The sequence below is a fragment of the Lates calcarifer genome, unplaced genomic scaffold (assembly GCF_001640805.2).
Source record: "Lates calcarifer isolate ASB-BC8 unplaced genomic scaffold, TLL_Latcal_v3 _unitig_3770_quiver_731, whole genome shotgun sequence".
NCBI lineage: Eukaryota > Metazoa > Chordata > Actinopteri > Centropomidae > Lates > Lates calcarifer.
The window spans coordinates 61,909-84,034 of NW_026116515.1; the positions used below are offsets into that span (position 1 = coordinate 61,909).

The 22,126-nt window shown below is 43.0% G+C and overlaps 2 protein-coding genes across 25 annotated transcripts in view; one reads left to right on the forward strand and one right to left on the reverse strand.

The window, feature by feature from the left end:
• The window catches only part of sugct (succinyl-CoA:glutarate-CoA transferase), a 44,209-nt gene extending 36,123 nt beyond the window's left edge, over positions 1 to 8,086 (reverse strand). The window contains exons 1-8 of the mRNA XM_018693313.2: positions 7,898 to 8,086; positions 6,983 to 7,031; positions 6,823 to 6,896; positions 6,661 to 6,746; positions 6,484 to 6,534; positions 6,220 to 6,340; positions 3,961 to 4,052; positions 3,542 to 3,685 (exon numbers count right to left, since the gene is read on the reverse strand). Coding sequence (XP_018548829.1) covers positions 3,542 to 3,685; positions 3,961 to 4,052; positions 6,220 to 6,340; positions 6,484 to 6,534; positions 6,661 to 6,746; positions 6,823 to 6,896; positions 6,983 to 7,031; positions 7,898 to 8,048 — 768 coding nt within the window. The 5' untranslated portion in view covers positions 8,049 to 8,086. The remainder of the gene's footprint in view (positions 1 to 3,541; positions 3,686 to 3,960; positions 4,053 to 6,219; positions 6,341 to 6,483; positions 6,535 to 6,660; positions 6,747 to 6,822; positions 6,897 to 6,982; positions 7,032 to 7,897) is intronic.
• LOC108894666 (NACHT, LRR and PYD domains-containing protein 12) lies at positions 7,674 to 21,971 on the forward strand. 24 transcript variants are annotated; one of them, XM_051068239.1, is made up of 19 exons: positions 8,424 to 8,547; positions 8,909 to 9,063; positions 10,054 to 10,215; positions 10,730 to 10,971; positions 11,059 to 12,829; positions 13,519 to 13,695; positions 14,200 to 14,376; positions 14,616 to 14,789; positions 15,229 to 15,402; positions 15,896 to 16,069; positions 16,568 to 16,744; positions 17,363 to 17,539; positions 17,672 to 17,845; positions 18,661 to 18,701; positions 19,124 to 19,203; positions 19,453 to 19,543; positions 19,826 to 19,872; positions 20,311 to 20,572; positions 20,889 to 21,971. In XM_051068239.1, the coding sequence occupies exons 3-18, from the start codon at positions 10,085 to 10,087 to the stop codon at positions 20,545 to 20,547; spliced, it is 4,044 nt and encodes a 1,347-aa protein (XP_050924196.1). In that variant the 5' UTR covers positions 8,424 to 8,547; positions 8,909 to 9,063; positions 10,054 to 10,084; the 3' UTR covers positions 20,548 to 20,572; positions 20,889 to 21,971. The 24 variants fall into 24 exon arrangements, with proteins under 24 accessions (XP_050924197.1, XP_050924195.1, XP_050924201.1 ...); XM_051068240.1 differs by lacking the exons at positions 8,424 to 8,547; positions 8,909 to 9,063 and adding an exon at positions 7,674 to 7,774; XM_051068238.1 differs by lacking the exon at positions 8,909 to 9,063 and having other exon boundaries at positions 8,419 to 8,547.
• The last annotated feature ends 155 nt before the right edge of the window (positions 21,972 to 22,126 follow it).

Consider the following 22,126-nt stretch of genomic DNA (forward strand, 5'->3'; position numbering starts at 1 on the left):
AAATCAGTGTCTCTGTCTCAGGTGCTTCTCGCCTCTAAACTGCTGCTGCTGGTTATCAAATTAAACCTGGACTTCTGTGTTTCATTCATGCTGGAAATGAGCTCAAACTGTTCACATCCTCTCTCTGCACAGCCCACACACATCAACACTCCCAAAGGAAACCATTAGGAAGAAGCAGGTATCAAACCCAGTGGATTAGAACACGAGGAGCAGTTTTTATACCTGATCCTGAGAGGAAGGTGGACGTCACATTTCATCACAATCAGCTCTGTTGATGAGACAGTTCAGAGGGGATCCAAAGAAAAACACTGCAAAAACTAAAATGACTGGATGACAATCTTTAGTCACAACTCTAAACCTGAGAGACACAGGTGTGCATCGCCTCGCCCCGTCCATCTCGAGCGTGAGTGAAGTGTGAAACCCTGCAGGACGTGCAGGTTCACGATCGTCCAAGCAGGAAGTTTGAGCGCAACAGGAGACTGAAGAAAACGACATGCACACGTTACGAGTTCCATCTTTCCTCTTTGTCCAGTGATTTAGCATCTCTCTGTTGCTATGGTGACGGCTGCTTCCTCGTTCCAGTCTAGTGTTGACAAAATCACAAACCACACAGCAGAGTAAAAACAAGATGGAGTCAGCCACTGAGTTTCTGCTCAGTGACATTTGTTTTATCAACAGTAACAAGTTAAGACTTTGTTAGTTATGCGTTTGAGGACATTGGGACTTTATCGTTTGTCATCGTTCACGCAAAGTGTAACAGTATGGAAACAGGTTGGGAAGAGGCAGACATTTAGGTTTTCCAGCTGAAAACGGTGGAAACGTTTTGCGTCTTTGTGCTGTTGTGGTTGAAGAGGCTCCTCTGACGTCCTCTCTGTGCTCAGTGTGGTGACGACAGAGAAGAACGGAGGCAGAGGAGGATGGAGGAGAGAAAACGTCTGATTAGAAGGTGAAATAAGAGACGGGCAGCGGAGGATCAGAGGTGGTCGTAACGCTTTAAAGGATGTTGACGTGACTGAACAGAGACACGCTGACACTCAGATGGGTGGTGCTGTCAATCACTGCTCTGTTTAGAAACTGATATTATTCTCTGTTTAAACTCTCAAACCCACAGCAGGACCTGGGCTCGGGCTCTAACTACAGGCTGCAGGACGGCGACACCACATGTGAGAGAGCTCCGAGTCTGAATCACCATCACAGAGACACGACAGTCGAATCAAACGGAGCATCAGTCAGCGGCTGCAGACAGCAGCTTTGAATCAGCTCTGACAGTCACTTCAGACCGAGTTTCCAGTCCAACATCAGAGACAGGACAAGACAATCTGAGCGGACAAACACACACTGAGCAGAGAGGAGGGTTATGAACCTTCACCCTGATGAAGGACGTCAGATAAATGTCACTGACGATGATGTTTGGATCCCAAAGCTAAGACCTATAGAACATTTCTGCTCAGTTCACACAGAGTTAAAGACAGAAGCTAAAATGTTCCTACACATCAAGATAACCTGGTTTTATTCTTAATGTCTTCATGTCCATCAGTGGAACAGACCTCACATATTAATACAACATGAAAATAATGACTGGTATCATATGGTCAAATAAAGAATCAACAGGCTGCAGTTCCAACTTATTATTCAAACATGGCTTCACTGCTGGGCTGAGGCTGTGAAAGTGAAATAACATATGAACACACAGATTTTGTCCATTTCATGATCAGAGTCTGAGACAATGATGAATAGAAAAAAATCCTTCATAAACAGACGTCAGTGTCCGTCAGAGCTGCCTATGATCTGATTGGTGATCAATAAATGATCACGTGACTCCAGGGAATAAACTGGACCAACAGTTTGTGAGGGAAACCTTCCCCTCAGGATGAGTCCGGTCCAGAGCACAGTGTCTCTGCTGCACTGAGCCATTTCCTCTACAAACCGCAGCCATTTCCAGACGTCTCAGGCTGAACTTAAGACTTATGACTTCTCAGCCTTTGGTGTGGAGCTTCTCCTGATGTTTAAAGGCTGGTTCAGGACCTGCAGGCAGCTCGCTCACATACAGCTGGGAGCTGTGATTGGTTTGTAATGATTAAATTTCCCCTGACAAGAAAAACCAAACTCAGCCTGAAGCTGTGGATCCACGTCCACTGCGGCTGTGTGCTCTCATTGTTCGTCTCCCTGCCGCTCCAACCGCTCTGCGGCCGACGTGCCTGTGGTCGCGGCACTTCATACAGGAATGCACCATGGGATATGGGGAGGGGAGGGGGGTGGATTGTGGGTATTTTATGTGTAGCAGCCGTGGGAGACGACCGCAGAGATCGAGACCTCGCTGCTTCGAAAACCAATCACAGCCTGAATTTCACTTTTTGTTTCGTGTTGGAGTCAAGTTTTATCTGTCCGTCTATCTATCATCTGTCCATCTGTCTGTCCATCTGTCCCTTTATCTATCCATCCATCCTCTCTCTGTGCAGTTACAGTATCTGTACAGTTGTAGAAAAACCACCTCTGGATGAGGTTCAGACTCTGACCTCAGACCATCGAGGGACTCAATAATCCTCAGGTCCAGCAGGTGGGAAAAGGAATAAAGAGAAGGAGATGTAGAAAACACAGGAGCAGATTTACACATCGTACAGGTATCACTGTCAGGAGGAGGAGGAGGACATCAAACAGCTCCGTCTGTCTTCTTCTGAAGAGGAAAAACATCTTCAGCTTCTGTTACATTCATAACAAACCTCTCCTCACAGTTTTCTTCTGTTTCTGTTCTGAACTCTGTCTGTGAACCAAACCTCTCAGGAGGACCGTAAAGTTTAGAGCCGAGTCGTGTCGCAGGTGAAAAACCACAACACATAAAACATAAAACATGTTTTTAAAAGCAACACTGTCACACAAGCAGCACGTCCCGACACGACAAATCAAACGCACCCTGGGTGTCTCCAATAGTTTGGAGTCCAGAGCGACGTGTGATCCCATGAGTCTCTGCTCTCAGCATCACACATCGTTCAGATTCGTTTACACAGTGAAAACATCCAGAGAAATATTGATCAGTCTGTTTAAACTGTTCAGACTTTTCAGGATAAATCAGACGCTTGTTTTCATTATCAGCTCAGGTTCACACAGTAAAACATCAGCGAGGAGCTGCAGGGACACGACTGCTCATCTCTGCTGTCAGAAACACCTCATTGATCTGGATGGAGTCAGACAGGCAGCGTCAGAGCTGTAATTTACCAGCCGGACCTGAACACAACACTGTCAACCTGCAGTAACACCAACATGTCCCATTCAGGTGACATGACAGGACAAAATGGGAGTTTTTACTTCTGTCTTTTGGAGGGAACTTCCTGTTAACACAGAAATCCCACAATGCACTGCAGCACCAGCCGACAACTTAAAACTGCAAAACACAAATTAGGATTTACATCTCCACCAAGAGTTTGATTCACTGCTCAGTCAACAAGTATTACTTAGCATCATATTCTCTGATCAGCTAAGACTCAGGTGGTGTGATCTGATTGGTCGGTTAAACTCGTGATGATGTCACCGGTTGTGTACTCACCTGTGAGGACAGCAGGTTGCAGTCGATGTGAGCTCCTCTGCCCGTCCTGTGTCGCTGCAGCAGGGCGGCCATGACAGCTCCGTGTGCGTACAGCCCCGTCGCCAGGTCTGTCATGGCGACACCTGGACGCACCGGCTCACCGTCCTGTCGACAGAAACAGTGCATTATAGGGAGGTGTGAGTGAGGGGAGATAAACTTTTACTACTCACTGAATAATGAGAAGCCAGTGGAGATTCAGTGCAAACATTTAACTCTGCTGTTCATTCTCACTGCATGTGTTTTCTCTATTTGTTGTGTTTCTGGATCTGGAGCATGTTTCCTCTCATCTTTGTGTTTTCACTCATGTATGTATTTTGTCCTCAGAGGCCACCGTAACTAAACAGAGTTTAAAAAAAGAACAGGACAGGATAGAGTCTGACCTCTGGGCCGGTGATGTGCATCATCCCTGACACAGCAGAGGCGATGGAGTCGTAGCCAGGACTCTGAGACTGAGGACCGGTCTGTCCATAACCTGCACACACACACACACACACACACACACACACACAGATTATTGCCTCTGTGCCAGTGGGCTGGTTTCTCTCTGACCTGAGAGGAAACACAGCGGGGAATCAAACCGTCGGCCTTTCAGCGTCTCCTCTTCCAGGAAAACCACATTCCAGCTGCTTGTTGAGTCTGCCGCTCTGACTAAACAACCAGATTGATTTCCTAAAGAGTCCAGACTCTGTTCACTTCATGTCAACAAAAACCATTCCCATAAATGCTTTTAAAATGATAACCAGCGCAGTGACTGGACGAACCAGAGCTCTTAACCCTGAGGACGCTTCACTGCTCTCTGCATCACAACCTGAGACAGAAAACACAGGAGGGACTGAGTGATGAGCACCGAGACAAACAAGTGGGTCAACAAGTGTCCTCATCAGATCTGCAGAGGTCAACAGGTGGAGCATCACCTGAAGACAGACTCTCTTTAAGGAAGGTTTGTCTGTCCAGGTGATACAGAGACATCACGTTCAGGAGGAAGAGACAGTGACCTGAGAGCAGAGAGCAGCACAGAGGAATAAAACAGCTCCAGTCACACACAGCAGCAGCAGAACAGATGAGACCGTTCTGTTTGGTTAACTGGATTTTTTCCACCGCAGAGACACAATGTCTTAAAATATTACCACATAATGAAACTAATCTGGAAAAATAACATCAGGAAATTACAATAACCATCATGCTCTGTGATCATCCACAGCATTAAGCTTCATTTATGGTGAAATATTCTGGTTTTCCAAAGAAAGAGACGCATATATTACCAGAAAGTCACGTTAACATCTCAGGAAAACATCCCATAAATCAAGAAATACAGTCGTCTGAAGGTTGTGATGAATTGTCTCTATGTGCAGATCAGGAAAGTGATCAGCAGGAACAGGAAGTACGGTGAACTACAGAACCACCTTCAGGTGGAGCTGCTGGAACGGACACCAACACAAAACCTCCAGGAAAAAAAGTTTCATTCCAAACTGAGAGGAATTCCAGTGTTTGGGATCAGGACATTAATCTGTGCAGCGTCCTGCTCAGGATGAAACCAGGCTGTAACCAGGCTGTAAATCTGCCCACTGCATCCAGCTGCTGCAGCTTAATGAGGCCTCCTGGGTAATGTAGTTTTTTCTCTTCTAAAGGATGTGAGGAGGAGGAGGAGGAGGACAAAAAATGTGGGAGTGACAAAGCTAGAGGAGAGAAAGAAAAGTAGAGGGGGGACACAAGGACAGACAGACAGACAGACAGACAGACAGGTAAGCAGTGAGGAAGACAGGTCCAAAGTTTAAAGCCTAACAAAAACTCATTAATGGATGAGAGGTGACTGATTTAGAGCAGAACTTTGCTACAAACTACAAACTCCATGAAAACACAGAGAACACTTCAATACAGATCACAGAGGCCTCTCAGTTTACAGCTGGTTAATGGGCAGCAGCTAAAGAAATGGTTTAATCTGCTGCCTTTTATTGTGTGTGTGAAGGGGCTTCACTTTGCAGCCTGGAAGAGGAAACAGAGGAATCTGACTGGACTTTCATCGTTAGCCTCCACAGCGACAGAAAAGGACTTAATGTTGGACTGAGACTCACAAATAAACCTCTACAACGGAATCTGAACTCCTCCTCCTCCTTCAGCCAGTGTGGGTAAAAGAAACAGCTGTTAAATCTATATTAACGTGTTTTAGCTTGAGCTAGTAGCTACAGACGCGGTTAGCTAGCTCCGCTACCGGTACGCTCTCTGACCGTCCAATCAAATGACACGAAAATGCCGACGTCATGAAAGGCCTGCTAGCTCGCCAACTCGAAATCTGATTGGTCAAAGGCAACAGTTTCATCAGCGTTAATTTAAAATGACAGGAGCCAGAGCTGTTGACATAAACAGACTGAATTAGAAGCAACCGAGAGGAAAGCGGTGAGATGAGGAGAACAGACCGCTGGGAACAGCTTCATACATTAAGTATTAATTAAAAAACATATAGAAAATATAATTCAGTGATTGAGACAGTGTTCAGCTCAGCAGAGAAGGCCTTACTGACTCTGACAGCCCCTCAGCCCTGTCTTTACTGTGGAGTCTGGCGACATCTAGTGGTTCAGTCTAGAACTGCAGGCTGACAGGGAGGAGACTGGATGTCAGCGGTTTGAGTCAGTGTTCGGTACCTGAGATGGAGCAGTAGACGAGCTGTGGGTTCACTCTGCTCAGCTGCTCGTATCCTAAACCCATCTGATGGAGTTTCCCTGGGAGGTAGTTTTCTACCAGCACGTCACACACTCCTGCAAGCTGACACACACACACACACACACACACACACACACACACACACACACAGACTGTATTTAACTTGATGGTAACTCAGAGTCCACAGCACTGAGAATGAGCTGAGAGCTGACGTCCATCAGCTGCTGTTGGTTGGTGTGTCGCACCTCCTGGATGATCTCTGCTCCTCTGGGATGTTTCAGGTCCACAGCAATACTCTGAAAACCACACAGTTCATCCAGGATTACAACCAAACACTGAGCTCACATCTCTATGTTACTGTGTGACGTCCAGTGGTGGAGGAAGTAATCAGATACTTTACTGAAGTAAGAGTACAGACTCACTTTTTTGTTTCTGTTGATGCTGAGGAAGTAGGCGCTCTCTGAGCCGACAAACGGAGGACCCCAGGCTCTGGTGTCATCACCTGCACCTGTCCAACAAAACACAACCTCTGTCACACTTCCCACAATCCTTTACTGAACACCGAACCAAAGACACAGACTCACCTGGTCTCTCCACTTTGATCACTTCAGCTCCCAGATCTCCCAGGATCATGGTGGCGAAGGGCCCGGCCAGAACTCTGCAAACATTTCAAAACATTGAGACTTCACGACGTTATCTCTGACCCAGAGAGGATGAAAAACCTGAACCAGAACTGAGAGTTACCTCGTCAGGTCCAACACTCTGACGCCCTCCAGTGGTCGAAGGTTTTCACCTGTTGAAGTTAAAATGAAGACGGTGAAAAACAGAAACACAGAAGACATGGGTCTACCTGGTACAGAGACAGGCTTTTTGATCGCTCATGTTGCTCAGTATTTTCTTCCTTAATTCAATAACTGTTTAATTTATAAAAAACTGCCTGTCCAAACTGAGGAATATTTAAATCCTGATGGACCAAACAGTCCATCAGTTATAAAAATAACTGCCAATTATTTTTCTCTAAGCTAATCAGTTAATCCACTAACAGTGCAGCCACAGATGTGCTCCAACTACATTCATTCTCATAAATTAGGTCAAAACCACAGCTTTAATGATCATTAATAATCAGTTACTGATTATTATCATTCTTCCAAATTGTCTCTGATGTGTTGCTGCTGTCATTGTGGTTCTTTTCTCGGTTCAGAGATGGAGATTAAACAGTTAACGCTTCATCAATCATTTTTTTTCCTTTTCTTAAATGATAATAAATAATAAAGAATAAAAGTGTGCACGCTGCTGCACGGTTGAATTTATCACTTTACAATCTTTTATATCCAACTGTACAGGAAACATAAAGTCATAATGAGCTGGGATGATGTGAAGCAGTTAGACTTTTATTTTTCCTGCTCTGCAGCCTCTGCACCTGTAGCTTGACACACCTGGAATAGACTTTGACCTGCTCAGCTGATTAAAGTTTGTTCGTCCTGCTAATGAGAGAAACCTCGGTCCTGTCACCTCACTGAGTCTGAACCAGCTCAGGTGAGTTTTTCAGTGTTGACACCTGCAGCTTTTTAATACGTGAACAGCTCTCACCGTGCAGCACACACACACACTAACACGGCTGCTAACGTTAGCCAGCTAACCTCAGCTCCGGTTCAGTACCTGTCTGAGTGCGGGACATCCACCGTCCGCCGGCGGGTCGTCTCACCGGGTGACTCCTCCCGAACATTGAAGTGAAAGCAGCCGGACAAACAGCCGACAAACGGCTTTTAAACAGGCCAACAGAAGACGACATCTTCCCGCCTGTTAGCATCAAGCTGCAGCAACCGCGACGACACTTCCGGGGTCTGCTTTTCAAAGTAAAAGTCAAAAAAATGCCCTCTGATTTACTGTTAAAATATTTAGAAGCTCTGAAGGCTCACTGATGGTACAACTCCAAAAACACAGAGGAAAATAATTATAAGTAATCACAGATCAATAAAGATGATTTAAAATCAATTATCATGACGTCATGAGCAGGGAGAGATTTTCATACTGAACACAGCAGTCTGATATCTTATAGTATAATATAGTATAACCTCCATATGGCTTGTTTCGTTGTTAAATAGATGTAAAGTTTTTTTTAGGTGCTTTTATTTTTTGTACTTCCCGTGGAGTTTATTTTGAAAGGATCGTAGTCGGAAGTGATAACCGTTAACTGACAGTAACGGTAAACTTAACAGAAACGGTAACTCCCGGTGTTTTATGTTTAAATTAAAAGCTGTGTGGGAGAGGTGAATGATTTATTTTTCTTCAGTCGAAGAGGAAACAAGGTGAGTTTAATTATTTCACCTGTCTGTCAGTATTTTGAGTTAATGTTTAAAATCAGTTCGCTAAGTTTTCGTTGTTAGCAAAGAAATGTAACGTTAGCGTTAACGGTCACTTTGGAGCTGGTTTTTATTTTCCCTCTTTGTTGTTGGACTTTTCTGTCTGTCAGCTCTTCCGTTGGTTTATTGAAGTTTCAGTGAAGTGAAGGAATAATATGTGTTAGACTATAAGTTTAGACTTGTCTTGGTTCAGTCTGAAGCTACATTATCGTCCAGTCCAGTATTTTTAGGTTTTAGCTTCTGTGAACTGTAATAACTTTGAGCCCGAGGAAGAAGGTGACGTGGATGGACTTTGATATCATTACAGTGACTGGTAACTTCCGCCTTCACCTGTGCGCGCTCCCGCGAGGGACGGGTGGGGCTCGGTAGTGCTTCTAACAGAGACACAGAAGAGGACCGAGAGAGAAGTTTTAATCGTGGGTGTGATGAAGGTGTGAAGGTTTCTGTGGTCAGAAGAAGCTGGTGAGTTTTCTCTTCGTTACCTCCGACACCTTTCATGTTAAAGTGAGCGCGTGGAGAGGCGGGAAGAGAAGCTGAGTGAGGAAACACTGCAGTGTGTTAAAGACTCAGAGTCTCTGTTCACACCTGGTCCACGAGCCTGAGCTATGAAGCGACTTTAACCTCCTCTGGTTTAACACAGGGTCATCAGAGGAAGTCAGGGTTGACAAACTCTCGTGTTAAACGGTGCGACGGTGGTTAAGATGTCGGTCTGTTGAGTCTGTATTAACTGTGATTAGTTAGTGTCTAGTTTGTGTGTGTGCGTGCATAAATGGGAGAGGTGTGGTTTAATGGTTCGTTTCCAAAAAACAAACGTTAATTCTGTCGGTTTATGAGGAATTCAAAGAGGGTTCAGAAAGTTCTTAACTTAAATTCCCGCTCACACTTCGAGCTGGAAGTGATGATAGTAAACTGTGAACGACTTTAAATGGAGATTATTAAACCGTTTGTCTCCGTTAGGAGCGGCTGGCCGTTGTTGTGCAGATTTTACGGAGGCGAACCTGTTGTGTTCGCGCGAACAGAGACGAAGTCGCGTCAGTTGAAGTAGATAAAGAGTAAAACCTGGAGAGAAAAGTAGTTTCTCCTGAGTTTTCTGTGACTCCAGCAGCTACAGAGAAAATCACAGATTCACAGGTTTGTGATAAGAGGAGTATGACGTCAGTCCAGACGCCATTTTAACTCCACAGCAGAAGGAGGAAACAGGAAGTAATTGTTAATGTTAATATCAGGCCTAGAAATAATGATTAATCTCATCATTGATTAATCTGCTGAGTTTATCTGTTTAATCTGTTAATCTGTATTTTAGAAAAATAACCTCCCAATATAAAGTCACAGTGTCTCAGCCTGAGGTCACATCTTCACAAGTTGTTTCATTTTTGTGGTTTTAATTTTATAAATGTGTAATTAATCAGACATTTCTGGGAACTGACTGGGTTTATTTCACTGTGTCTCCAGTGTTACAGGTTTCCCTCTCAGACCAGAGAAGATGAATGATTTGGAGGAAGAGGAGGACAGAGCAGAGTCTCCAGGATCCATCTGTCTGTCTATGAAGAGTGACTGGTCCAAAGGAGAACCTCCACTATTCTTCAGTAATGAACCTGGACCCTCAGACACAGAGTAAGAGACAGTTTCTACTGTGAACTGAGCTGAAGATGATTCAGAGTTGAAATGTATTTCAAAAGTAGCAGTAGGTGCCTAGTACCCTAGTAAAGGACTGCTCAGATGTTTTGTGCAGGAAACACTGAAGAAAAGCAGCACTGCTGTGTCTTCAAATGAATTGTCTGCCTGTTGGAAATTTATACACAGCTGCTTTTTTAATAGTTAATGTTTTGGGCTTTTTAGCCTTTATTAGATTGGACAATAGAGAGACCCAGGACACCAGGAAACAGGGGGAGAGAGTAGGGGAATGCAGCAAGGGTCCAACTGGTTCAGAAGTCAAACCAGGGTCTGTCTGCTCAGGACATTGAGGCCCATGCAGTACACGCCCTAACCATTTGGCCATCGGGGTGGTCCCACAGCTGCTGATTTATCATTACAAATAAACATTTGACTCTTTTGTTGTTTTATTTATTTGATATATAAATATACACTGATGTAACGTGTTACGATGAATGTGTTGATGTCTTCACAGAGAGAAGAAGAGGAGGAGGAGTGGTGTTTGTGAGGAGGAGCAGCTGTCCTGCTGTTCTTTGTGTCAGGACGTCCTGAAGGATCCAGTCTCTACCAGCTGTGGACACTGGTTCTGCAGACAGTGCATCACCTCATACTGGGACCAGTCTGGTTCATCAGGAGACTCCTCCTGTCCCCAGTGTGGAAAAAGACCAAGACCAGGACCTGGACTGCAGACAGCCAGTCAGACCAGCACTGTACAAAGTAAGACTGGGGATACGTCCATTTCTCTTTGTTACAATACCTAATAATTCTTGACTTACTGAATGGATATCTGTTGTCTTTGAGCAGATAGTGGTCTGCAGGAGGTTTTAGATGAACATCAGATCAGTCTGAGGAGGAGATGTGAACATGTGACTGAAGGAACTGATGGAACAGGAAGTAGAACCCTCCTCAACAGGATCTACACTGAGCTCTACATCACAGAGGGACAGAGTGAAGAGGTTAATACCCAACATGAGATGAGGCAGCTGGAGAAGAAGACCCTCCATGCTCCAATCAGGTGCCAGGACGTCTTTAAAGCCTTACCTGACCAACAGAGACACATCAGAGTGGTTCTGACCAACGGTGTCGCTGGTGTTGGAAAAACCTTCTCAGTGCAGAAGTTCACTCTGGACTGGGCAGAGGGCTTGGAAAACCAAGATGTCAGTCTGCTGGTTCTGCTTTCGTTCAGGGAGCTGAACCTGATCAGAGATGAGCAGTACAGTCTTCTCACGCTGCTCCATGTTTTCCATCCAACATTACAGAAGGTCACAGCAGAGAAGCTGGCTGTCTGTAAAGTTCTGTTCATCTTTGACGGCCTGGATGAAAGCAGACTTTCACTGGATTTCAACAACAGGAAGGTTGTGTCTGACGTCACACAGAAGTCATCAGTCAACGAGCTGCTGACAAACCTCATCCAGGGGAATCTGCTTCCCTCGGCTCTGGTCTGGATAACTTCCAGACCTGCAGCGGCCAATCAAATCCCTCCTTCATGTGTTGACAGGGTAACAGAAGTACAAGGCTTCACTGACCCACAGAAGGAGGAGTACTTCAGGAGGAGATCCAGTGATGAAGAGCTGTCCAACAGAACCATCTCACACATCAAGACCTCCAGGAGCCTCCACATCATGTGTGGAGTCCCAGTCTTCTGCTGGATCACTGCTACAGTTGTGGAGCACATGTTGACTACAGAGCAGAGAGGAGAGCTGCCCAGGACCACGACTGACCTGTTCTCACACTTCCTGCTGGTTCAGACAAAGAGGAAGAAGAACAAGTACCATGAGGGACATGAGACGAGTCCACAGGAGCTGACGGAGGCTGACAGGGAAGTTCTTCTGAAGCTGGGGAGGCTGGCGTTTGAACATCTGGAGAAAGGAAACATCATGTTCTACCAAGAAGACCTGGAGCAGTGTGGTCTTGATGTGACAGAGGCCTTGGTGTACTCAGGAGTTTGTACAGAGATCTTCAAAAGAGAGAGTGTGATCTTCCAGAAAACAGTCTACTGCTTTGTTCATCTGAGCGTTCAGGAGTTTCTGGCTGCAGTCTACATCTTCCACTGTTATGAGAAGAGGAAAAGACTGACAAAGATACTGAAGGACTTCCTGGGAGAAGATCAGAGTGAACCATCCCTGGATGTCTTCCTGAGGAGAGCCATGGAGAAATCCGTTGACAGTAAAAATGGTCTGTTTGTTCGCTTCCTTCATGGCCTCTCTCTGGAGTCCAACCAGAGGGTCTTAGGAGGTCTGCTGGGTCAGACAGAGAACAATCCAGAAATCATCAGCAACCTGAAGAAGAAAGTCCTTCAGTATCTTTGTGATAAAGTCTCTCCTGACAGAAGCATCAACATCTTCCACTGTCTGATGGAGATGAACGACCACTCAGTTCATCAGGAGATCCAAGAGTTCCTGAAGTCAGAGAACAGATCAGAGCAGAGACTCTCTGAGATCCAGTGCTCAGCTCTGGCCTACATGCTGCAGATGTCAGAGGAGGTTCTGGATGAGTTGGACCTGAATAAGTACAAGACGTCAGAGGAGGGACGACGGAGACTGATCCCAGCTGTGAGGAACTGCAAGAAGGCTCGGTGAGTCCACATGTGATTAACATTATAAATCATTATGTAGATTAGTGGTTTAGTTCTTCAGATACTCACAGTATAAAATTCAGATTCTTATTCAAACTGTTTCCTCTTGTTTAATATAAAATGATGTGTCAGGTGAGTTTAGTCTCAGATGTTGTTGAGCTGTTTCAGAAGCTGTGAGAGTAAAAATCCTGATTTTCTGTTGGTTGTGTTTATATTGTGTTTAAGAACCAAACAGCAGCAGGAAGCAGAGAGAGATGATCTTTACCAACTGTCATTGTTGACTGAGCTGAACTCAGTAAAAAGATCCTGGAGTCACATTAAAAATAGTGGAGAGTAAAACAGTTTTTCTAATCCAGACGTCCTCATGTGAACTTTGTGGAGACAGACATGGGATCAGATCACACTGACAGACTGTGGACATTATGGAAGGCTGACTGTCTCCACAGTTTCTCTGTCTCTGAAAGATTAAAGCAGAACAAAGATGAAACCTCTAGCAGGTCTGAGAGAGAGTGATGAGAATTCTAGTTTGATGTCAAACACAGTGAGAGAAGATGAAGTGAACCAGTGATGTGAAGAGCTGATGTTCATCAGAACAGGACACGTCCAACTCTCTGTCATCAAATGCTTCAAGTCAATATAAAGTGTCCTCTGTCATAATAACATGTTCTGTCATATATGTGTCCTGACAGATTTACTGATTGTGGACTCTCAGAGACTCACTGTGAAGTCGTGGCCTCAGCTCTGAAGTCCAACCCCTCCCATCTGACTGAACTGGACCTGAGTGACAACAAAGACCTGAAGGATTCAGGAGTGAAGCTGGTCTCTGCTGGACTGGAGAGTCCTCACTGTAGACTGGAGACTCTGAGGTCAGTTCACTGACTGCAACTGTTGGAGTTTTTTCTAGAAACTTGATTCAGATCATTCAGGACCATTCAGGACAAATACAGGTGTTAGGAATGACATTAATTAGTGTTGTTGCTCAAGTATAAGGGGAGGTCACACAAAATATTTTTCACTTTAGTCAATGGAAGCTGATCTTTTCTGATTTTGTTTTCTGCACATACATTTCTTGTATTTTCTGTCTGTATTCTAATAAAAACATTAAGCCTAAGACCTCTACCCTACACACACACACACACACACATATATATATATATATATATATATATATACACACACATATATGTGCACCTGAAAGTACTGTGTCCTATTTAAAAAACACACAGACATGTTTTCTAGATATTGGAAGTTTACAAAAACTAATAAATGAACATGATTTTGTTGTTAAAACATATGTATATGAGAAAAGATCATTGACAGATCTGACTGATTATCAATGATTTGATCAACAGCTTTTTTTCTTTATTCAGGTTGAAGAACTGCTGGTTGTCAGAGATCAGCTGTTCTTCTCTGGTCTCAGCTCTGAAGTCCAACCCCTCCCATCTGAGAGACCTGGATCTGAGTGAAAACTGGGACCTGCAGGATTCAGGAGTAAAGGAGCTGTGTGGTTTTCTACAGAGTCCAGACTGTAGACTGGTGACTCTGAGGTCAGCAGCAAGTTATGAATCTGTGTTGATGAGAACAGATGTATGAATGTTGAGCTGTTTTTCTCTTTGTGTCTCTGACTGTTTTTAACCTGCATCCTGTTGGTTCAGGTGTTTGGAGTTTCCAGTTTCTAAACTTGTTTATTCTAAACCTTCTTCAGCTCTGAACAGATGATGAAACACTGAATGGTTTCAAGCAGGAACTTTGTCTCCTAAACTCACATCTTTTATTCCTTATTCAGGTTGAAGAACTGCAGTTTGTCAGAGATCAGCTGTTCTTCTCTGGTCTCAGCTCTGAAGTCCAACCCCTCCCGTCTGAGAGAACTGGACCTGAGTGAGAACAGCCTGCAGGATTCAGGAGTGAAGGAGCTGTGTGGTTTTCTGCAGAGTCCATACTGTAGACTGGAGACTCTGAGGTCAGACTCCATATTTTCTTTCTGTGCTGAGATGAATCTGATGTGAAAGTGACTAAAGAGAAACTGACTGTGAGATTCAGACCAAACTCACCATGTTTGTTAAATGTGGTCACCACTGCAGGAAGTGACAACGTTGGAGATTTAGTTTGAATCATTTGTTGACCTTTCTCCACAGTTGAGTCTGACATGTTTGTTCTCTTTGAAAACTTGAGGATCTTTAGTTGAATCTCAGATAAATTAATATTAATGAGAGCTGTTTTTCTCTTTGTGTCTCTGACTGTTTTTAACCTGCATCCTGTTGGATTCAGGTGTTTGGAGTTTCCAGTTTCTAAACTTGTTCATTCTAAACCTTCTTCAGCTCTGAACAGATGATGAAACACTGAATGGTTTCAAGCAGGAACTTTGTCTCCTAAACTCACATCTTTTATTCTTTATTCAGGTTGATGAACTGCAGTTTGTCAAAGATCAGCTGTTCTTCTCTGGTCTCAGCTCTGAAGTACAACCCCTCCCGTCTGAGAGACCTGGACCTGAGTGAGAACAACCTGAAGGATTCAGGAGTGAAGGAGCTGTGTGGTTTTCTACAGAGTCCATACTGTAGACTGGAGACTCTGAGGTCAGACTCCATATTTTCTTTCTGTGCTGAGATGAATCTGATGTGAAAGTTGTGTTGACTCTAACCTGCAGACATCAGGCTCATATTATACTGATCCACACTGAGGGTCTTAATGGTAAAGTCTGTTTTCTTCTGACATGTTTGTTCTCTTTGAAAACTTGAGGATCTTTAGTTGAATCTCAGATAAATGTGTCTGCACAGCCTGAGTTTGTATAGATGGAGCCTGTGGTGGAGCTGCAGAGTTTAAGAGCTGAAGTCACTACGTCTTTATTGAAGCAGCAGCATGTTGTCATTAATATTAATGAGAGCTGTTTTTCTCTTTGTGTCTCTGACTGTTTTTAACCTGCATCCTGTTGGTTCAGGTGTTTGGAGTTTCCACTTTCTAAACTTGTTCATTCTAAACCTTCTTCAGCTCTGAACAGATGATGAAACACTGAATGGATTCAAGCAGGAACTTTGTCTCCTAAACTCACATCTTTTATTCTTTATTCAGGTTGAGTCGCTGCAGGTTGTCAGAGATCAGCTGTTCTTCTCTGGTCTCAGCTCTGAAGTCCAACCCCTCCCGTCTGAGAGAACTGGACCTGAGTAACAACAACCTGTATGATTCAGGAGTGAAGGAGCTGTTTGGTTTTCTGCAGAGTCCAGACTGTAGACTGGAGACTCTGAGGTCAGACTCCATATTTTCTTTCTGTGCTGAGATGAATCTGATGTGAAAGTTGTGTTGACTCTAACCAGCAGACATCAGGTTCATATTATACTGATCCACACTGAGGATCTTGTTGAGCTTCAGATTTAAAACGGGTTTAATGTCACGTTAAAAATCCTTCACTTTGTAATTCACTCTTTACTTTGGAAGAATTGAATCTTCATCTTATATTTCTACAAATAAATTAAATATTTCAAACTAAGACAGAAAGAAAGATTTATTCAGAGTTTGTTTTATGATCTGTGATGTTTCTACTGACTGAAGTTAATGAGAGCTGTTTTTCTCTTTGTGTCTCTGACTGTTTTTAACCTGCATCCTGTTGGTTCAGGTGTTTGGAGTTTCCACTTTCTAAACTTGTTCATTCTAAACCTTCTTCAGCTCTGAACAGATGATGAAACACTGAATAGTTTCAAGCAGGAACTTTGTCTCCTAAACTCACATCTTTTATTCTTTATTCAGGTTGATGAACTGCAGTTTGTCAGAGATCAGCTGTTCTTCTCTGGTCTCAGCTCTGAAGTCCAACCCCTCCCGTCTGAGAGAACTGGACCTGAGTAACAACTGGGACCTGAAGGATTCAGGAGTGAAGGAGCTGTGTGGTTTTCTGCAGAGTCCAGACTGTAGACTGGAGACTCTGAGGTCAGACTCTATATTTTCTTTCTGTGCTGAGATGAATCTGATGTGAAAGTCTCTAAGGAGATTAAACAGATAAAAGACCATTGACACATGTGAGAGAGAATCAAACATTTTAAAACATGAACACAGCAAAATAAATAAAATAAAATGTAAGTAATGGCCATAAAACATTTTAAAGTCAGACTAAAGAGGTTTAAAATTGTTATTTCAAGATGTCAACACTCTCAGCTGCTCTCAGATCTGTAGACTGTTCCAGCAGCTCACAGCAAAATTAACAAGTAAAAGACTGAAAGTACCAGAGGACCTGAGGGTTCTGGTTTATAGGTCAGAAACATGTTGGACCAGTTGGCTGCTACAGCACCATGAAGTGTTTTAAAGACATGACAAGGAATTTTAACATCAGTTCAGAAACAGAAACCAGTGTCAGGACTTTAAACCAGCTGTAATGTGTCCTCTCCTTGTGGTCCTGGTCAGCTGATTCTGGGTCAGCTGTAATTGGTTAGTGGGTTTTTAGACCAGAGGTTATCACAATGATCCAGTCTACATCAGTCTCTTTGTCACTCACACAGAGAGAAGCAGGAACTTTGTCTCCTAAACTCACATCTTTTATTCTTTATTCAGGTTGAAGGACTGCAGCTTGTCAGGGACCAGATGTTCTTCTCTGGTCTCAGCTCTGAAGTCCAACCCCTCCCATCTGAGAGATCTGGACCTGAGTCACAACTGGTACCTGCGGGATTCAGGAGTGAAGGAGCTGTGTGGTTTTCTGCAGAGTCCAGACTGTAGACTGGAGACTCTGAGGTCAGACTCCATATTTTATTTCTAAACTTGTTCATTCTAAACCTTCTTCAGCTCTGAACAGATGATGAAACACTGAATGGTTTCAAGCAGGAACTTTGTCTCCTAAACTCACATCTTTTATTCTTTATTCAGGTTGATGGACTGCGGTTTGTCAGAGATCAGCTGTTCTTCTCTGGTCTCAGCTCTGAAGTCCAACCCCTCCCATCTGAGAGAACTGGACCTGAGCAGAAACAAGCTGCAGGATTCAGGAGTGAAGGAGCTGTGTGGTTTTCTGCAGAGTCCATACTGTAGACTGGAGACTGTGAGGTCAGTATCTGGAGTCAGTCCATGCTGCTTCCATCAGTATTGTCCTAAACACAGTTAGTATCAGAGCAGAGATCCAGTGTTTCCTGTAAAGCTGGGACCTTCTCAGTGGCTGCTTTCCTCAGTGAAGCTGTGAGAGGAGAATGGTGACAGGCTTCAGGATTGGACAGAAAGACAGAGAGACAGAGAACAGTCAACCAATCAGATATCAGTCATCAGGAATATGTCAGGAACACCAACAGTCTCCTGAAGCAAGTCAGTCAGCTTAGTTTGGACTTAACCATGGCTGTTTTTGTGGTGTGGTAAATCACCATGCTGTACATTGTCTTCATTCAACAAAATACTTCAGTCACATTGAAGATGTAATAATGAGACAGTTTGGTCTGAAGGTGATTTTCTTCTGAAACATTTGATCAAATTAACGAAATGTTTGTGGCAAAACATTGTGATGCAAAAACAGAATCAGGCAGATAGGCAGAAAGATAAAAGCAGGTCTGGGAAGCTTGTCTGAACACACAAAGACAATCTGGCTTATGGTGATTGAAATTATATGAAGGGGACTGTTAGGGAAGCAAAGACAGGTGTGTGATGAAGTGGGGAAATATCAGGTCAACATGGAGACATGGATTACCATGGTGATGATTACAGCTACCGTGGTACACTGCTGAAAAATGACATTGTAAATCTTAGGTTGATCCTAGAGTTCAGACTAATTCACTCTTCAGGGATTATCACTGTTAGGTTTAATAAAACTGACTCAAACTAAACCTGATTATTTTTGCACTTTGTAACTGTTGTGGTTGTGTTTGTTCCTGCAGGGTCATTGGCAAGGAGTTTGAATCTTCCATAGACAAAACCTGTGAGTACTGTAACACTGTCTGTTCATTAATCTGTTGACAGTAAAATCTGACTGTAAAATGTACATGTGCTTATTTCACCACCAAAACATTCAGAAATGACATTTGGTCTGAGCTCTGGAAAACATCTGGATGAGCATATTAATGTGACAGCTGACAGCAGGACGTCTCACTCCTGACTTGGTCTTGTCTGAGTTCAGTCTTTTACTGAAGTGGTTCTGATAATCCTGTAGGGTAATAATATTATTTTTCAACTTTCTCTTTTTGAAATTAAAGATTTCAAATAAACTGGAATTCAAAGTTCTTGCAACACTAAACATTTTAATAACTGTATTTTGATTATTTTTAATATGGACAATATATGGTTATATGGACAATAGATAAATATAAAAATATCCAATTGACATTGAAACTGATTTATCAGGTCACTCTGACGTCAAACTGGACCCAAACACAGCAGATAAAAAGCTGGATGCATCTGAGGACGACACGAAGCTGATGATGGTGAGAAAAAAACATTGTATCCTGATATTCTAGGCAGATTTTAGGGCTCAAAAAACAGCAGGCAATGAAAGACAAATTCATGTACTACACATCCACATGCCCTCAGGCTGTATATAGTCAGGTGTCACACACTTACAGTAGTTAATAACAACATGATCATGAATACATTTGAAGATAGATTCACAATTAGACGTTTTAGATCAATGTTTTTCAGGCTTGAAAATGACCTGTTTTCTCTGGTTTTCTCAGAGTGTCGAGTTCTGCTCAAGGACTTCAAATCCAAAGAAAATCCAAGACCAGGAGAAGACAGAGGTCCAGAGACATAATGTCCCTCTGCCAGGTAAAGACTTCACATCGACATCTCATATCTTTCTTCATTTAGGCTACATGTATCTGCAGCCATGGTTTCATCACATTATTGCTCCATTAACTGAACAAAAACCTCAACTGGGTTTTGAATGTCTATGTTCTCATTTGTTATGCAGCATACTGGCAATGTTGAGGAACTTTGAGGGTTATATTTAAAAAACTGACACAGAAATTTTGTAAATGGGAGGGATGCTAGAATATGTGTGTGTGCATGTGTTTGTGTACATGATTATTGAACTTGTTCATCTTCCAGGTCCTGGTCCAGCAGGGACTCCTGGTGCTCCAGCTCAAAGTGAACAGGTATGGACTCTCAGCATTGTTTGCTAGTGCTCCTCTCCAGTCACTCAGTGATATAATTAGTAGCACTGTTCATAAACACAGTACAGAAACTGATTTACAACAGCTGACAGTTCATTATTCAAACTCTGTAATATCTCTGTTCAGACTGAGAACACATGTGCGTCAGTGCAGTAACTTACACTGAGCCAGATTCCATCCTGTCTGCTCTAATAGGACTTTAAATATTCTTCTAATAAGTTTTTATTTTGATATGTTGTATTTCCACCCCGTGGCTCAGTCAACATCCTCTGATTCATTCATCAGTGATAGAGAAACTTTGCAGAGGCTCTGAGCCTCAGTTAACACAGTGTTCACTGTAGTGACACACAGTGAAGTAACAGTGAAATAATGAATGAGCTCTGATCTGTCCCTCAGACTGACATTATCTGATATTACTAGCACACCAAGATGAAGATGAGGAACATCCTGGATGATCTGGCAGAAAGCGAGTTCAAGAATTTCAAGTGGTTCCTGAAAAACGGACCGAAGAATAACGTTAAAGTGAGCCAGGTGGAGCATGCAGATAGGGGAGACACGGTGGATCTGATGGTGCATAGATACAAATTAGCTGAAGCTGTGAGGGTGATGGAGGAAGGTTTAAAATACATCAAAAGGAACGATCTGGTGCAGGAATGATGAACCAACAGCTCCGGAGCAGAAGGTCAGTTACAGGAGGAGAAACCCATGAATTAATGCTTCAGACTGTGAATGTCTCTGAGTTTTTGGAAGACATCAATTTAACACTGAAACACCTTGATAGGTTTTTTTTTCTTTCTTTGTTTTAAAACTATATTTAAATTTATAGACCAATCTGTTAACAGATAAAATCATCACCAGTCAGTCTGAGCTGCTACTGCTCTGTAGGTGTAGTTTCAACTCATCAGCAACATTTCTAGTTTGGTCCTGTTCTTTTCATTTCTACAAGCTCTGTTTAAGCATCAGCTGGCCATTGAACATTGAGTACTTTTCTTATTCAGGTTCTGGTCCTGGTCCATCAGGGAGCTGAAGTCTGTCACAGTTTATCAGCAGAGTGCCTGAACCTGTTCTACAGAAGCTGCTGAATAAACTCCTGGAGCGTGGGGTGATAACTGATGATGAGATGGATTCAGCCGGAACAGGGAGCAGGGGCGACAAAGCTCAGCAGCAGACTCCACATCAGTTTAATGCTTCAGAACTTTCTCTTCACATGTCATAAAGATCTGCTTTGACAGTCTAAAATACTGATGCTAATAGAAACAATGTAAGACTGTATTCATAAACATACATTTAGAGTTATGGAGGATAAAAACAATAAAACTAAAAGATTAGAGGAGTGAAAATCTTACATTATATAAATCTGTTGTCACTTGTGAAGCAGGACGTTGTAGAAAACACTGAGTGATGGAGATAATGAGATAATGATGCAGTAACAGATTCACTGCTGCTTTTATTTTGTAGTCAGGGAGACAGTGCAGGGATCACGCTTCAAGTCTGAACACGTCGATCAAGGTGTTTCTGACAGTGTTGATGCTTCAGCTTCTCAGAGGTCAGTGTTGAATTGGTCAAGTCCTGTAGTTCCTGCTGTAGCAACTTTCTGCCACCAGGTGTCACCATCTCCTCTGTTTCCTCCACACTGTTTTAACTGAGACGATTCAGTGTTTGTCTGCAGCAACATGGAAATGATTTCTGTCCAAACTGACTCTGTGTGACTGCAGTTCAGTGGAAATGTTGTTTAAAATAATGATAATTGAAAGAACAAAACTCTGATTTAATACGTTTATGAGCTGAATCCAGAAATAAATATCAGTGTTTCCAACATGAAAAAGAATCAGAGGACTAAAGAACAACAGGCTGAGAAAATATCTTCTCTCATCACATCAAACTTTTAAACTCAGGCTCTGATTTCTTTTATAATCACTCAGGATTAGATTGAACCATGATGATGATGCAGTTCTATCTGAATTTAAATTTTGTTATTCTCTTTATTTTCTGTTTTTAAAAACACTTTCCATAAAACTTGACCGGTAATCCGTAATCCAAAAATCTGTTGCTGAAAATTAAAACTTTGAATATTTCTCTTTCCTGTTTGTTTCTTTTCATGTTTTCTATTTTTCATTCTGTCTGCCAACATCCTGTTGACAAAGGTTTGTCTTTAAATCATGTGTAGGAGTCAATAAAGATGTTTGAACAGTGGGTGTTTCTGGGTAAAATAAAATGGCTGCCTTTTCTCAGCAGC

Bases quoted from the DNA above. Each gene is read 5' to 3' on its own strand.
- LOC108894666 (XM_051068238.1), top strand. From the start codon at position 8,513: ATGATTTATTTTTCTTCAGTCGAAGAGGAAACAAG. The intron at 10,216-10,729 runs GTAAGAGACAGT...ATGTCTTCACAG, and splicing joins CCTGGACCCTCAGACACAGA to AGAGAAGAAGAGGAGGAGGA. The intron at 15,403-15,895 runs GTCAGACTCCAT...TTCTTTATTCAG, and splicing joins TGTAGACTGGAGACTCTGAG to GTTGAGTCGCTGCAGGTTGT.